Raw genomic sequence first — 16,351 nt, 5'->3', positions numbered from 1 at the left:
CCACTTGCACCGGGTTCTCTCTGGAAGGGGACACTATAGCTCATAAACAGCTCACAAGTGTCTCATCAATGTCTTGGTCCCATCTTTCAAGAGCCATGTTATAGGCTATGTGTTCACTGCAGTGTTGGCTGATCTACACTTGAGTTAATGCCTCTGGAGTTGGTCTAGCTTGAACACACGTTGCAAAATAACACTTGAGCTGCACAGAGTGATTGGAGTAGCAGCTGGTGTGTTCTGCTAACTCGTGCTGTAGCCTCGATGGGTCAGTTCACTTTGTTAAATGCACTGCCACACTTGAGTTAAGGGGTTTTGTGACTGGATGGGACTTGAATTAACTCTGCAGTGAGGACAAGCCCATAGTTACCATTTCTTTTTTCCTGGCCGTTCTTCAGTTTATTCAGAATTTCTCTCCCCACTAACCTTGGTGCATGAAGTGAGCTTGACAGATTCCATTTATATTCCAAGTTGAGGAGCCCAGCTTTTGGTCTCCAAATTGGCTGTTAAGTGATAAATGGCCATATGCCACAGGCCTGTGGGCTGGCCCCTATTTTTTTTAATGATGAATGAAAGAATAACTTGCCATCCATAAACATCAATTTGAAGGGAGTCAGAGTCAGAATAGGCTCCCAGTACATCTGCTTCCTCTTGGCTGATTTCATGTCAAACAAGCATCTCTCCCTAGAGATTCATAAAAGTTTTCTTTGAAAAAAAGAATAATACACATCTAGGGTGCCATGAAGTTTCAGAAAAGCAAATGTCCTTTTTTAGGTAAGTCTCAATAGTAAATAAATAAAACAAATTTAATAAAATACATTTTATTTTGTACACACATTAGAGCTGACATTATATGATATCCAAGTAATGGATAAAGAAAATCACCAATATCAAATATAGTTGTGTAATTTGCACTCTTAAAATTAAGTCTGTGTCAGTATTTCCATTATAAATCTCTGGTTTGCAGGTTTATAACTTAGCCATAAAAGTGTGCACTGGAACTTGGTGAATAACAAGTCATGCCAGCAGCAGCTGAGAAAAGAAAAAAAGGTAGCATTTTACAAACCAGCCCAGCCCAGGAAATTCAAAAAGTAAAAGCTGACATTCTGCTTGAACAGGCACTATTATGCCTTGTGTGAGTATCAGCCATAACTCTGAATTTCCTGGCCTTTGTTGGTTTGGGACACAAACCATAACTTTATATACATTTTGTCTGCAAATATCCAACTTCTTGAAGTGACCAATTGTGGCAAGACAGTTTTAAGTGCATTCCAACAATTTACAGCTGTGGTTTCCCCAAATAAAACTTGAATGATTTATGTAAATGCAAAAATTCAGTTCAGCTTTTAAGTAACTTTTTTATTTAGTAATTTTCCTTTTCAGTTTTTTAAAGCTTTAATACTACCCCTCACTCCCTGAAAAATTGGGCCCCAGTTCTGAAAAGCCCATTACTCACATAGATAATCCTTACTCACGAGTAGACTTCTTGAATACTGCTGTGGAACTACTTGCATGAGTAAAGGATGCTCACAATAGGATCAGGTACTGCTTTATCAAGGATTTTGCTTATTGTGGAAAAGAGTGCCCTCAGATATTGTGCATGAGATGTTTCTTGTGGTTTTTATATAACTAATTCTGAAGATGTTTTAATTGTGTCGCTTGGTATTTCTGTAGGCTTTTCTCTCTCTTCTGTGGAAGAAGAAGGGTTTCGTAGGCTTTATGTGAACCGTGTAAAAGAGACGGGTCTGGCTTTCAAGAAAGGTAAAAGATACTGGAAGACTTCTACCCAAGTTAAAATAGTCTTATTGTTGTTGTTATTTTATTATTGGTATTGCAGTAGCAGTTAGGAGTGCCAGTCATAGACCAGAAGGACTCCATTGTGTTAAGTGCTGTACAAACACAGAACGAAAAACCTGTCCCTGTCCCAAAGAAGTGTTTGGAAGGGCCCCAGATACCTTAGCACAGTGATTCGTAACCTGTTTATCATGGTGGGCCACATATGCGACCCACAAAGTGTTACCTGGGCCACAGGTTGAGAACCACAGTGCCCCCCACCTAGCCCCTCCCCACAAACCCCTATGCTCAGTGCCCTCTGCCCAGAGACCCCTCCACAGAGTGGGGCCAGAAGCGGAGAGCTGGGCGGGGAGCAGGGACCCTGCCTCCAGACGCTGCTGTGTGGGGACCCTACCATGTGGGGCTGGGGGGTAGGACCCCATTATGTGTGGCCAGGTGGCAGCCAGCTGCCCAGATCCTGCTGCGCAGCTGTGAGCCTGGAGCCCGCCATGCAGCAGGGCAGCTGGGAGCCCAGAGCCCATGGCCTTTAGCACACAGCTGAGCTGGGCCACAGCTGTGTGCTAATTGGGCCAAATGCGGCCCGCGGGTTGAGAACTGCCTTAGCATATGTCTACCTCCCCGTCCAACCTACAGAATGATTTGGGATTGACTACAGTATATGTGCAGTCACCCTTCATTCTGAACTGCTTTTCTGCCCATCCCTTCTCTTCCATAACAGGATCACCATGTACTGCAGCGAGAAAGACAAGTGGTCCATAAAGCCACTCTAGAACTGATACTAAGCGATGAAGAAATAAAATAAATTGCACATCTTCACTCCAGTGGCTGAGATCACTGTCCCTAGTTTTGCTTTCAGCCATTTCAGGAAGCATGGCTGCTCTGAACCTGGGATGTAACAGAGCTGACTAGGCCAGAGAACTGACCTAAGGGTGTAATCAGCTAAGAGGATTTCAGTAGTGTTTTTGGAGGACTCTACATCTCTTTCAGAATCATGAAGATCCTCCACTTTTTTTTCCTGTCACTTTCCACTCCCCGCTCTCTTCCCATATGAATGGCCACCATCTTTCTGGCCAGGGTGTATGAAGTTTCCTGCAAAATCCTTTAACATTTCTCCTTACACAATGCAGGCTCCTTACACTCCTTACACCAATTGCATAGGTAGGCAAACAAAAGGCTCTGGGATTCTGTGGTGAGTCAAGGCAAATGTAAAGGGATAGGGAAGGGAGGTCTGGGCAGTCCTCCTTCAGCTTGGAAATTCTGGAAATATCAAGTGCAGTTTCCTGAATTTTACAAGATATTTGAGCAAGATTCTAGACAAAAAACAAGCAAACAAAGAAAACTGGGCGCGTGCCTACTCTGGATTTGGAATGCTAAACTAAGTTGTCAATAGGAAATTGGTCTTTTCAAAAGAACAGGGTAAACTTTAAAAAAAATCACACTTCTGTGTGAACATTTTTTTTACCTACTATTGTAGTAAGTAAAATGTAAGATACCTATAACTGAGAGAGAAATAGTGACTATATTTCTCAGTTTGTACAGCTGATAGGACTTTGTATAGTGAGTTGACAAACTGGAAAAAACATTTGCTCTCTACTCTTTCAATTACAGTAATCTTAGGTGTACTCAAAGTAATAATAGGTAAAGAAATTCAGAGAGAAGCATGTTTAATATTTCAAAGTGAAGATGTCCCTTAATCAAGTATCTTAGAATTTGTATTATGTATTTATCTTTATAAAATAATGATATTTCATCCCATCTGACAAGAACCAAGGTTAGAAAGAGTCTATAAAGCCTCAATTGCAGCATTTATGGTCACACACATATTAATGTGTTAACACTGTGACAGGGCATTAGTTAGCAGAAAAGAAAACGGAATAATGCTAAATGCTTGACCTGTTTTGTTCTTGTTTAGACTATGATTTTGCGGTCCATTTATTTTGAAGCTATTCTCATTTGTTTCATTTTATTCTGCTGTTAGTTTTGCAAATGAGTCAGTGCAAGTATAAGTTTTATCATGCAAAAAATAATGGTGAAGGGTGGGGAAGTGGTGAATATTATTAGGGCTGGTCAAATTCTGAGAATTTTTACTGACAATTTTTTCCTTTTTAATCAATAAATTTTGAAGTTTGCAACTTTTGGACCAGCATTGTTCTTATAGCTATATGGTGCCCAGCACTACAGTATCTGGGCACAATTATATATGTTTAGGGCACATCTACATTGCAGCTGGGGTGTGCTTCCCAGCTCAGGTAGACAAACACACTCTAGCTTTGCTTGAGCTACCATGCTAAAAACAGCACATGCGGCAGCTTGGGCTAGCCACCCGAATACGAAACCACCTGGACTCCCTGGGTACATATGTGGGCAGCTAGCCCAAACCGCTGCCTGTGCTACCCCTGGCTACTCTGCTATTTTTAGTGCGCTGCATACCTGAGTTGGGAAGCACACTCGCAGCTGCAGTGTAGACGAACCCTGAGAAGTATCTTTTTTTTTCCCCTCTAAAGAAGAACAAAGCTCCCACAGCCTCCTCTGACATCTCTCCCCATTTCACCAAATGTAAAGCCACTTACTTAAGCAGATTCAAATCTGGGCTGCTTATTTCCTGGAGGATACAGCTGGATTCACAATGCAATTCTTAGGGGAAGTCTTGTTGAAAGAGCTGAGTCTTGCATCCTGCCCTCAGGATGGCAAGACTCAGGGTCTGCATGATCTCCTATAGAGAGAACTCTGTGCTTAAACAGCTTCCACCAAGAACAGCTTATCCTCTGACCCTGCAATTTCCGCTGTCCGTCAGCCTGAGCACCCCTTTCAAGTGCAGCTGACACATCGGGGTGTGGAGCAAGAGGTGATTTTGCAGATGAACAGGATGGAGCCTGGCTAGGGGTCTGAAGATAAGGACCAGGATCTTGAAATCAGCCCAGTGCTGGCTAGGCAGCCAGTGCAGAATATTATTTATTGTGATGTGCTCAAGTCGGTCTGCTCTGCCAAACAGGCAGTGGTGTGTTGAACTAGCTTTCTTTTTCAGGTGGCCTCCAGGGCCAGTCCAAGGTACAGCATATTGCAAAGTCCTAGCCTAGCTACATTAATCAATGCACTCAGTACCTCCAGAACAGATCACTGTGACATGCTTCAGCCTGGATTGACCCTGGAGGCCCCCCTGATAATGAAAGCTGGTCCAGCATGCAGCTGGCTGCCAGGATGTACAAACCGCCTGTTCAGAGTGAGGTCATATTCTCTGCTGGATCTTCAAAATGCTTCCGTTTGTCTATCATCACCACCTTTGTCTTTCCTGGGCTGAGTTGAAGCCAGCTGTTTTCTCTCCAGATTCTTATTTCCCTTAGACACTGGGACTACAGATAGTGCCAAAAATTGGATAAATACCATGAATAAATTTCCAAGCAATAAATTTAGCTTTAAGGATTTGTGTGATAGGATATAATATGTTTTCAGGACGAGGGAGGAGGCAAAATAAAGTCCTAAATCCAATTCTGTTTCAGTTAGGGACATTGCCTCTTTTCCTTAGCCATCGTAATGACTTGCCTCTTTCAATAAAGCACTCGTCAGTGTGAAGAAAATTAAATAAACGATATAGCTAATCCTGCTTTATAAAGAGAGTGTCAGCAATTCAGTCACACGTGTTCAGATGACTTTTACCGCAGGGATTGCACCATGAGAACACAAGGTACTCCAGTTCTGCCAGATAGAAGAGCTGTGAATAGTTGATGGGAAGAGACAACACAATGCTCAAACCAACCAGTAAATCTTCCTGGCGTCTATCTATTGGAAAAAGCAGTTTTCGGTCATAAAATGGCTTTTGCTACTGCAAAAATGGAAATGGAGACGCTAGAAAAGGCAGAACTGGGGAAATGCCCAAAATCCCTGTTTTTTTCCATTTGGCTATGAGCCTTATCGCACCTGCCTACTACTTCCCTAGTTCTCACCCTAAGTAATCCTCCTCCTCTCCCTTTTCTGTATTATACCCACTGGTTTGTAAATACTGAGGGCTAGACGGTGGCTCACCTTTGGTGGGCAAGGAAGGGCAGGAGCACAAGAAGCCTTCTGCAGAGTCCAGGTGGAGTCCTCCTACACAATACCAGAGTGCTAGAAATCTAGAAGAGGAGGTCTCAGTGCAAGGGGTCGTGGCCATCTTGCTCTTTCCATATTGCTAAAGGGGAGGTGCCATCCCAGCTAAATGGAGGGGGAGGGGAGTCCTGGTATTGAAAAAGATGAGATCCCCTGATCTAAGATGAATTATGGTGCTAGTCTGCATGAAAGGGTGGGGTCATGATTGGGCCTCTCTCCCATCCCTTCCTGTGCACTGATCAGCAGAGAAGGGCCACCGTTACCTGGCTTTTCCTCCTACCCACCCCTGCAATGCAGCCACTAATGTAAAGCCACAATCTTGCCCTAAACATTTTCTAACAAACAGTCTCTGCTAAATGACTCCAGTTAATGATGAGAATTGTGATGTCTTGAAACTTGGAAGTTTTACTTTCTTGGGACAATTTACTTTAAAGTTAAAAATGTTTTTAGTCTTGAGGAATTAATTAGTGTCTTATTTCTATGATCCATTTTTTCTCATTCTAACCCCCAGGTCAATGTGAAGCAGGAAAGTAGATTCCTGTTCGAATTCATGTCACACTACTACTTTCTTCACCAATAATCTGGAAAGCTTTAGAAATCTGAGTCTGTTTATAAGCAGTGTGTTCTGTAAATGCTGTGCATGGTTTTTCTCCTAGAAAATAATGTAGAGAAAAGTTTATTTCTTCACTCACAAAGAGCGTATGGTGGAACTCAGTGAATACATTGTAAATGTACTACATGGTGACAGCAAGCATAATGATACTATGGTGATGGGATGCCGTAGAAAACCCTAAGATAGATCTCTTCACAAAAATCAGCATCCATCAAGTTTCTGCATGTTTGGAATCATAAATGTTTATGTCATGTCTAGACATCACAGTTACTAGCACTTCATAAATAAACAGACTGAGGTCTTTGGGGTACATGGGCAACAGAAACTTACTGTGTGATACTTACCTGTTACTTTCTGTTCTGCAGGCCTTAAAGCTGGTGATGAAATTGTTGAGATTAACAAAAGAGGAGCTGAAGACCTGGATTCAACCATGCTGAAAGATGCCCTTGTTCAGCCTTCACTGTGCCTTACAGTGCGTACTTATCCTGAGATAGAGGGGGGGCAGAAGTTAATGCAACTACCCCCACGTCGCATGGAAAACCTGTCTGACTTGAGTGACAGTGCACTGATGTATAGCGGCAGTAACCAAGGTAACAATGTCCATTGAGGAAATTAACATAAAATGGGTTCACTTTGGTTCCAATATACATCAGTATAACTCCATTGACCACAGTGGAGTTACTCCTGATTTACACCTGCGTGAGATGAGAATCAAGCCCTAAACATTGTGGTTAGACTATCAACAGGAGCTTGGGAATTTATGACGTGACCTGTGGTTACATTAAATTGCAACCACAAATTCCCTGGCTTGGTAGTGATTTGGTAGATATTTGGTCAGAGAAATGTGTGAGTTTTTATTTGGCTTTTTAAATATGTGAGTACCCCAAAACAAAAGACACTCTTAAGTGTGTTTATTTGTTTGATTTATTTTTTCAGAAGTTCAGTTAAAAATATGGTCAGAATAACATAAAATTGAGTGGTTTTTTATTTTCTTTTTTCTCCTTTTCCTGCTCTGAAGAAGGCAAACATGAAAGAAGGCTCCTAAAAACTGACCATGTTTGAAATTGTTAGCTAGCAGATAGAACACGAACAGGCATCAATAGTAGTTGAATGATTGCTTTTAAAAAGCAGTTGTGAGGATGAGGTGGGAATAATCGTAAACTCCATACCTGGGATTTTGATATTTGGCCACAAGATGTCACCCTTACACATAGAAAATTAAGTGATTTTATTTCTTGAGGTAAGAGCATCTTGATCCCAGTTTGAGTAAGTTACTACCCTTCCAGTGCAGGGCTTATAGGTCATAGGGAAGGCTAAAACCTTGTTGTCAGAATTTTTTCCCCATAGCAGGAAAATTGGGGAGGTGAGTATGGTTTTCCCTTTATTTCACTGTTGCTGAAGGAAGAGTAGGAATATCAATTTAAATTGAAGGAAGCAATAAAATAGCATTTCAGCAGATGGTTCAGAGGTGCTTACAGAAGTTTCAGTAACACAATTTTACCTTGTTAAAGTGCTTGCAATTGCCATATGCATCTAAAGCATGGTGTTAAAAATGTTTAAAACTGAACAACACACACGTTCTAATTGGGAAGATTTTAGATTAAAGCGGGAATAGGGTTTGGGACCTACTTCAAAGGTTGAGGTTTGGAGGCAAGCATTTAGATCTCCTCCATCACTTTCCATCTCTTTAGACATCAGTGGAAGAAAGTATAAAAGGTTTTTCCAAAGCTCTTATTCTTCTAGCCCCTGTGCATTATTCGGTTTTTACTATCTGAAACTGGATTGAAATGTAAGTTAAATAGAGGTACCTTTTATTATTATATCTGGGATTGTAGCTGTGTCTCAGATTTTTGGTTTCAGCTCTGTGACTTCTTGTCCAAAGCAATCAAGTGTGAAATACCCATTGACCTATTTATTTGTATCCTAGCTGATTACTGCCAGCTTGGCTGGCTGGATAAATCAGCTCAGTGGTTTCTATCACATGCTTTACTTATAGCATGTACACTTATATTTCTGTACTGAGCTAAAAGAAAATCCACCTAACACTGCAGTTTAACATTATTGGGCTCAGGATCTGGCTGGACCATTATGTTTATGTGGCTTTAGACGCTATACTTTACTGGAGCAATTTGCTGCATGTCATGCAGAGAGTGTGGGATGGAATTTTTACCAAAGGAGCTTTGGTAGATCATTCTGTTTATTGGGTCAATATTTTAGATTCTGATCCTTTTAGGAAGCCTTTAAAAATGTTGATATTGGATATTTTTTTACTGGTGTGTGTTTGGGGGGGGAGGGGGGAGGTTAATAGAAAACCAAACCAAAATTCCAGCAATTTAAACCCTGTTGGACCCACTGGCTCTTAGCCACTCTTGTTTCTTTTGTGATTAATTAGGCTAACTACTAAGATTTTGATGTATAGCAAGGTGAAGAAGAGGCATATAGAACCTCTCAGGGGAAAATATGTGCCTGTTACAAAACCACAAAGATTTCCTCCTCTCACCTTTTAATTTTCTCCCAGGTTTTAATCTTCTATTCCCCCAACACAGCCATTATAATTTTGCTTGAGAAGCACTTTACATGCTAGGACTCCCTCTGGAGACCCTCAACATTTTCCCCGTAATTAGCTAAAATGACCACTTAAGGCCCTCTCCCTTCCCCAAGAATAGTGTCTTGCCTCTAGTCTACAACACACAACTTCATCCAGTCCAGGGAGTGAGAGAATGGGGACTAGAAATCCAGAGGTAGGTCTCCCAAATGCTCAGCATAGAGCATTGCCACTAGGTTAGTAACATGCCCTAAAGGTTATTTTTTATCCATAATTTCTTGAGGCATTCCCTACTTCTCTTCTACATATTGAAACCATATGGCCTCCATGTGGAGATATGTGAGCTACTTCTTCATGTACTAGATTTTGGGGGTGAGGCTCTAAATATTCTTGTTCTGTATGAGATTACAGCATCGGAAGACATAGAACACACTATGCAAAATACAGGGACAACTAAGAGCCTTACAGATCACTTCATGTGGTATAGGGGGTAAAACAGGTATATCACTATTTTGAATGAATACATTCATTTTCCATTTATGAACCAGTTAAGTGTTCCTTAGCAGTCTGTGATTTGTCACTCTGCGAGCATGAAAACCAGAGCAGGTTACCCTAGGATCTGAAAGATTCATATGTTGTAAAAACAAACAAACTGTTCACCGCATTATAAGAATCTCCATTTTTTTTCTTTCTGTCTTCTTCTCTTGCTGATTCCCCAGAGCAAGTAAATTTGGATTTCAGAGCAAGTTAAGAGTAACAGTGACCTTAGTTTTGTCTGGGTTATTTTTGTGAGGCAGACTTCTAATTTGAGGTGTCATGTAGTATGTTTAAAATACCTTTACTGGTTCTTTACATGGTCTTAAAGTTTCAATAGGACTTACAGGATGATAATCTGAAGATTTTGCCCATTACGCAGGGACCAGGTAAAGAAGTGAAGAGCCAGAGGAACAGATCACTATTACTGTTACAACCCTTATGATGTTAAACATTGTGAACATACAATTTCAAAGGAAGTTTTTGGTGATTTGGTCTGTGTCTGCCAGCTGTGTTTAGAATTTTTGTTCTTCAGTCTTCCGAAACCCTTCATGTATCCAGTTGTACTGCTTTTTAACCTGTTAGAAAGCAGCATTGTTAACACTTCAGTTTTTAGACTGTAAAGCTCCAGGACCCACTTAAAAATTACCATTTTTTTTCTGTAAAATCTCAACAGCTTTATTATGGATATACAGATCATCTGAGTGTGCATGTGGTGTTATCACTCCCCCTTCTGGCTCCATGCTTGTTAGTTAGCATTACAGTAGAACCTCAGAGTTACCGACACCTCAGGAATGGAGGTTGTCCATAACTCTGAACATTACGGACTTCTGCCATGGGGCTGGGGGGGAGAGGGAGAGTTGGGGCTTTGGGCAGGGTCAGGGCTTCTGACCAGTGATGAGCTCCCAAAATCCTAAGAACCGGTTCCCTACCAGGTCCTCGGCGGCACTTCGGTGGCAGAGGGATCTTCACTCGCTCTGGGTTTTTGGCAGCAGGTCCTTCACCTGGAGCAAGTGAAGGACCCGCCGCCGAAGTGCCACCAAAGACCCAGTAGGGAACCGCGCGGTGAGTACAAGCCCCACATGCCTGTCTCCTCTCCGCCACCCACCCGTCCGACCCCAACCCATGTCCTGCCCCCCTCAGAACCCACAACCCATCAACCCCCCCCTTGTCCCCTGACCACCCCCTCCCAAGACCCCCCCACTCTTACTGCCCCCCCAGGACCCTGCACCCTACCCAACTCGCCCCACTACCTGTCCCCTGACTGCCCGAACCCCATCATCCACCACCCCGACAGACCCCTGGGACTCCCACGCCTACCCAACACCCCCCCCCCCCATTCCCCATCCCCTGACCATCTCCCCATAACCTCCACTCACTCCAACTGCTTCCTACCCCTTATCCAACCCCTCCTCCCAGCCCCAGCTGGCCCCATTACCATGCTGCTGTGTAAGGATACTGCACAACTGCCGTAGCTTGCAGCCCCACCCCCTTACCCAGAAGTGAAAGTAAGCTGGTGCGTCATACCGGGGTGGCCCGGCTTCCCCAGGGGGGCAATTTAAAGGCTGGAGCCCCAGGCCCTTTAAATTGCCACCAGAGCCCCACTGCTGGAGCCCTGGGGTAGGGCTGCGGGGCTCTGGGGGATATTTAAAAAGTCCAAGACTCCCGCTGCTTCTATCGCCCCGGCCCTTTAAATAGCCGCCGGAGCCCCACCGCCGCTACCCCAGGGCTCTGGCGGCTATTTAAGGGGCCGGAGCGATAGAAGTAGGGGAGCCCCGGCCCTTTAAATAGCCCCCGAGCCCTGGGGTAGCGGGGTGCTCCAGGGGCTATTTAAAGGGCCAGGGCTCCAGCTGCCTCTGCCACCCCTGTCCTTTAAATAGCTGCTGGAGTCCCGCCACTTCCCCCAGGGCTCCGGCGTTTCTGCAAGAGGGGGTTGTAATGGGGGAGGGGCCAGGGGAGCCTTGGCCTCCCCATCTGGGAGCTCAAGTGGACCAGACAGGACGGTCCCTCAGGCCGGATGTGGCCCGCGGACCGTAGTTTGCCCGCCCTTTTAGGAACCAGTTCTACACCGGCTTCTAAATTTAGCAACTGGTACTTGCGAACCGGTGCGAACCGGCTACAGCTCACCACTGCTTCTGACCCTGTGAGCACCAGGGCTCAGGGCTTTAGATCTGGGGTAAGCACTGCGGCTTGGGGCTTCAGCCCCGCAGCTTCATTCGTGGCTTTTGCCCTGTGAGGGGCACTGGGGCTCAGGGCTGCCCACGGCTCCAACCCCAGTTTCAGCTGGGGTGGGGGGTGCACCAGGGCTTGGGGCTTTAGCTGTGGTGGGAATGCTAGGGCTGAAACCAGCACTCCCCTTATAGCTAAAGCCCCAAACCCCCAGCACCCCCCGCAGGGCCGAAGCCCTGAGCCCCAGTGCTCCCAAGGGAAAGAAGCCCTGACTTCCACCCCCTGCCCGGAGCCCTGACCCCCCTCACCCTGTGACTGCAGCCTTAGCCCCCAACCTGGCTGAAGCCCTGAGGCAGTAAAATATTTGCTGCCCTTCCTCCCCCCCCCCCCCTTTTTTTTTTTTTTTTTATTTTTGGTCTCTGCTGCTACCTGATACCCTCTGGAACCGGAAGTTGTCCGGTTGACCAGTCAGTCCATAACTCTGGTGTTCGTATCTTTGAGGTTCTACTGTAGGTATGCGAATTCTGTGCTGGACCTGGACCTGGACCTGGACAGTTTCCCTTTAATTTAATTTTTTTAAAACCAAACTCTTCTTATGCATCGGGTAAAACAAACAACAGAGCGAAATCTCTTACAAGCACTCCTAAAAAGGACAGCTATTTTTGTGGTCATTGTTACCCTGGTTTGGCAAGATACTTGAGCACATATCCAACTTTTAAGCATCAGAGCAGTCCTGTTGATCTTAATGGGATTACTCATGTGCTTAAAGTGAGACATGTTCTTAGCTACCTTGCTGCCCCTTTGCTGTTTTCTGAATTTCTCTTTCTAATTCCTTCATAAAAAGTGAAGCCACTTTGCCGTCTTCATTAACAAGTTGTATATGCCTAGACTGTCTCCAGTTACAGCAAAAGAGAACTTAGTACATTGTCCTTATAGAGCTCCATTAATAGCTAAATAAAGATTTTCAGGATATGAATAAAACCATGCAATGAACCAACAGTAAGGGGACAGTAACTGCAATGTATTTAAATAGATATTGTAAGAACATTCAACTTTACTGAGTTCAGTGGCAAAGTATAACTACCAGCAGATAACCCTATTAAAGAAACACTGAGTTTGACAGCCTAAGACTTTTGTGTGAAAGAACAATGCAGAACATGCATTGTGTGACTGTTCATTAAGATGTAAGTGAAAGATTGCTGTCTGTATTGGGTAGGAGTGTTTATACTGCAGGAAGTAGATTAAAGAGGTGTCTGACTAGTAACAGGAAAAGAAGCCCTGATAGCCATAAAAGGCAGGCTGTTCATTGGCTTAGGCTGAGACATAATTGTGGGCTGCATTTCACACTGCTTATAATGGATAATTAATCGTAGGGGACAAACAGAGGCTGCTCACGCCAAACTCATGATATTCTGCACATGTCCCTTTTTTTAAATGGACATTTAAGGGGATTTGAGAGTTTTGCTAGATATTAGTAAAGGTGTCAGAAAGTAATAAAAGTTGATGGACTAAACTGTAGAAATGAGAGGTTCAGCACAGATTTAATTTCTTAGAAACCAAACACTTCCACAAATGCATTTCATTATCATCTATCTTAACCCATTAAACCAGACCTTGTCAAGATCGAGATCTTAGATTTTTCAGCACAATGGAGATAGGCCTCCATGGGAACCTCCCATATGAACCTCCTCTCTGCTATTTTTGAATATTTTAATTCAAAGGTCACTCAGCTCTGTACTGGTTTCTACAGGTTGGTGCAAGTTGGAGCCAAACCAGCAGGGTCACGTTTTCTGAATTTGGTTCAGATGTAACTCAGGATGGGGAAAATCTTGCAAGATCTTGCAAAGTTTTTGCCGGTTGTGGCTAAAAGCTTGAGAGATGTTTTGATGAGATTTTGGCACTCTTGAACCCAGGCCCAAAGTCAAGTATGAATTGTCTTCAAATGAGAACTAGAAAGCCTGCCCTAACATGCCTTCTTGGCCCAACTTTATTTTTTTAGCAAAACACTCATAATAGCAACTGTACTAACTTTAACTTTCTGTGAACTTCAGTGAAGGGCCAGCAGAATTGAATTTTCTGATATGTCTAATAAATTTCTTAAAATACATCTCTATTTCCAGATATAATAATGAATTCCACTTCAGTACACCCACAGAATAAATCAATAGACTTGACAGGGGAGATTTTGAGCACACTAATCACTACAATGGCTTGCCATTCACTCTGAATCAGAACACCCAAACAGTCACCCATAATCTTTTCGCTCAAAACCCCACTGAATACAGCTGAGAAATATCAACGGCATAAATCTGTTTTGTAATCGGTATGTGCTTTCTGTTGTTTTCTTATTTACAACATGAGAGCTACAATAGTGCCAATATTGGTCTAGGCTGAAAACATTATCAAATGCTAATTTATATAGAAGAAAACTGTGACCTACATAAATCGAAACATCTTACAGAAAATACCTAGTAATTTAAGAGAGCTGCTCATATCCCCTTTGGGATCAAAGAAATAGATAATAGGTTTTTCCAGCATGTTGCATATAACTAGAGCATAATTTTTTGTCGGACTGCTGAAAGGTTAAAAACTGGATTACTAATGCCACACACACAAAAAGGCTAACATGGGATATTCACAATGTTTTTTTCTTCCTTTGACATTCTTTGTTGTTGTTTCATTGCTTATTGATAGAGTATTCTTTAGGTAACTTATATAATGTAAAAACCCATATGCTATAAAGAACAATACAGACTACATATAAATAGTAGCCCCAATTCATGCAGGTGGATCCTTGCACCTGTGCGGCACACTGCTGATATTAATGGGGCTCAGTGCAGACAACGGGGGCCTGTCCATGTTCATCGGATTTGCAGGATTGTGACAACCTTGAATGAACTTGTAGTTATGAGTTAATGGGAAAAAAAGTTAAAATCTAGACACAAATACTCAGCTTTTCTGGAGTGTCTGTTTAGTCTGGCACAAAATTCGAGTGCAGCAGCACTCAAATTGACTTGGGATCTGGAAAAATTTTCCTGTCTCTGGTGCCGTTCATTGCCTCGCTGAATACTGTTAAATTATTCCTATTAGGGATAGTTTTTATGCCAGGCTCATAAAGGTGCTTCTGAAAAGCAAATGAGTTGCCTTTAGATTTACGTGAGATCCATGAATGTCATATATGAATAATCTTCTTAAGGAGGAAACTTCTGGTACGCCTCCATTCTCCCCTCCAGTTAGAACACTGTAACTGTTCATTCCCCTGTTAGATAGCTAGAAAGCTAACGTATGTAAAATTTGGCTTTCCCAGAGACCTAAGACATGTTTACTTACATTTCTACTCACAGCTGCATGAGTCAAAGGCACACATTTCTTTAAGTATATGAGTAGTCCTACTGACTTCAGTGGGACTACTTGTGTGCAAAAATTACGCATGTGCTTAAGAGTTCGTGGTCTTGGGCAGTACCTGCAAAGGAATCTTTATGGGCTGTTGTATCAGAAATGTAGTTCTTAGACTGCCAAGATATAGATTAATGCAGTTACTTTAGTATATTGCATACAGAAAGATGCAATTGTCAATTAATAGTGTAACTTAAAAAATCCCTGTAAAAGTATTTTTGATTCTAACATTAAAAGAAAAAACTTAATGTAAAACAATAAACTGTAATTTATTAAACTCTTCCAATATAAGGCTGTGTGGAGGAAATGTTAACTAAGGCCTTGATCCTGGAAAGACGCACTCAACTTTACATGAGTAGTCACAATGAGCTCAGTGGAATTGCTCGAGTATAAAGTTAAGCACAGGCCTTTGTAGGGCTGGAGCTTTATAAAACCTAATCTCAACATGGAACTTGGCCTTAACTCTGCATCAACTTTTGTGGCTTCTAACTTCAGTCAGGCCCATAACATTATGTGATTAGTGTTTATAGTTCAATCAAATTTCATATGTGGCCATGAAACCTTTGTGCTCAATTCCCTGTTTAGGCCCTGCTCCTGCAGTGAGCTGAATGCTGCTAGGCCCCTGTGCATCCAAGGAACCACTGGCACAGACGCCTGCTGAGCTCATTGCAGGATGAGAATCCGAATGTTCATGAAAGCTCATTATTCACTGCTCTGAACTTTCACATTTTGCATAACCCACTATTTTGTTTCCACATACATGTCAATTTTGGCAGGGCACACGCTTTTCAGCGAACAAGAAAGCAGTGCTGAGGCAGTCCTAGAAGAAGCAGAAGTGCCTGATTTGGAGACCTCTGATGAGACAGATAGGATGAGCAAGGTGAGAGATTTTCATTTTCACATTACAAAGACCTAAGGTGCAGTAGAGTCACAGCTGACATGCTGACTTCACAGCTGTGCATGATTAGAGCATCTTCCCTAGGAAAATGTTGATCTTACTTTTAAGGTGTTTACAAGTGATACAGAGTGTAACAAATTACAGCCTTGATTACAGCACATCAACACCTGTTGAGTAAGACCTGTATTCTGGATCCATGAGGGGTAAAGAGTAGACCTGGTTCTGATCTTCTGTGGTGTGTGATAATGCTTTCACATATTAAAATATAGCAACTCTATCACTTCCTCCCTTTGGGCAGGTGAGCTGAATGCATTTCCAGATTGAT

The 16,351-nt window shown here is 42.8% G+C and overlaps 1 protein-coding gene across 5 annotated transcripts in view; it reads left to right on the top strand.

Moving 5' to 3' along the window:
* TIAM1 (TIAM Rac1 associated GEF 1) overlaps window positions 1–16,351 on the top strand; it is a 267,806-nt gene that overhangs the window by 217,207 nt on the left and 34,248 nt on the right. For all 5 annotated transcript variants that reach the window (XM_054047952.1, XM_054047922.1, XM_054047939.1 and 2 more), the window contains 3 exons: window positions 1,669–1,755; window positions 6,850–7,074; window positions 15,905–16,008. In XM_054047952.1, coding sequence (XP_053903927.1) covers window positions 1,669–1,755; window positions 6,850–7,074; window positions 15,905–16,008 — 416 coding nt within the window. The remainder of the gene's footprint in view (window positions 1–1,668; window positions 1,756–6,849; window positions 7,075–15,904; window positions 16,009–16,351) is intronic.

The sequence above is a fragment of the Malaclemys terrapin genome, chromosome 1 (assembly GCF_027887155.1).
Source record: "Malaclemys terrapin pileata isolate rMalTer1 chromosome 1, rMalTer1.hap1, whole genome shotgun sequence".
In the NCBI taxonomy this organism is placed as follows: domain Eukaryota; kingdom Metazoa; phylum Chordata; order Testudines; family Emydidae; genus Malaclemys; species Malaclemys terrapin.
Note: the sequence above shows the minus strand (reverse complement) of the source record. Positions and strands in the feature narration are given on the sequence as shown.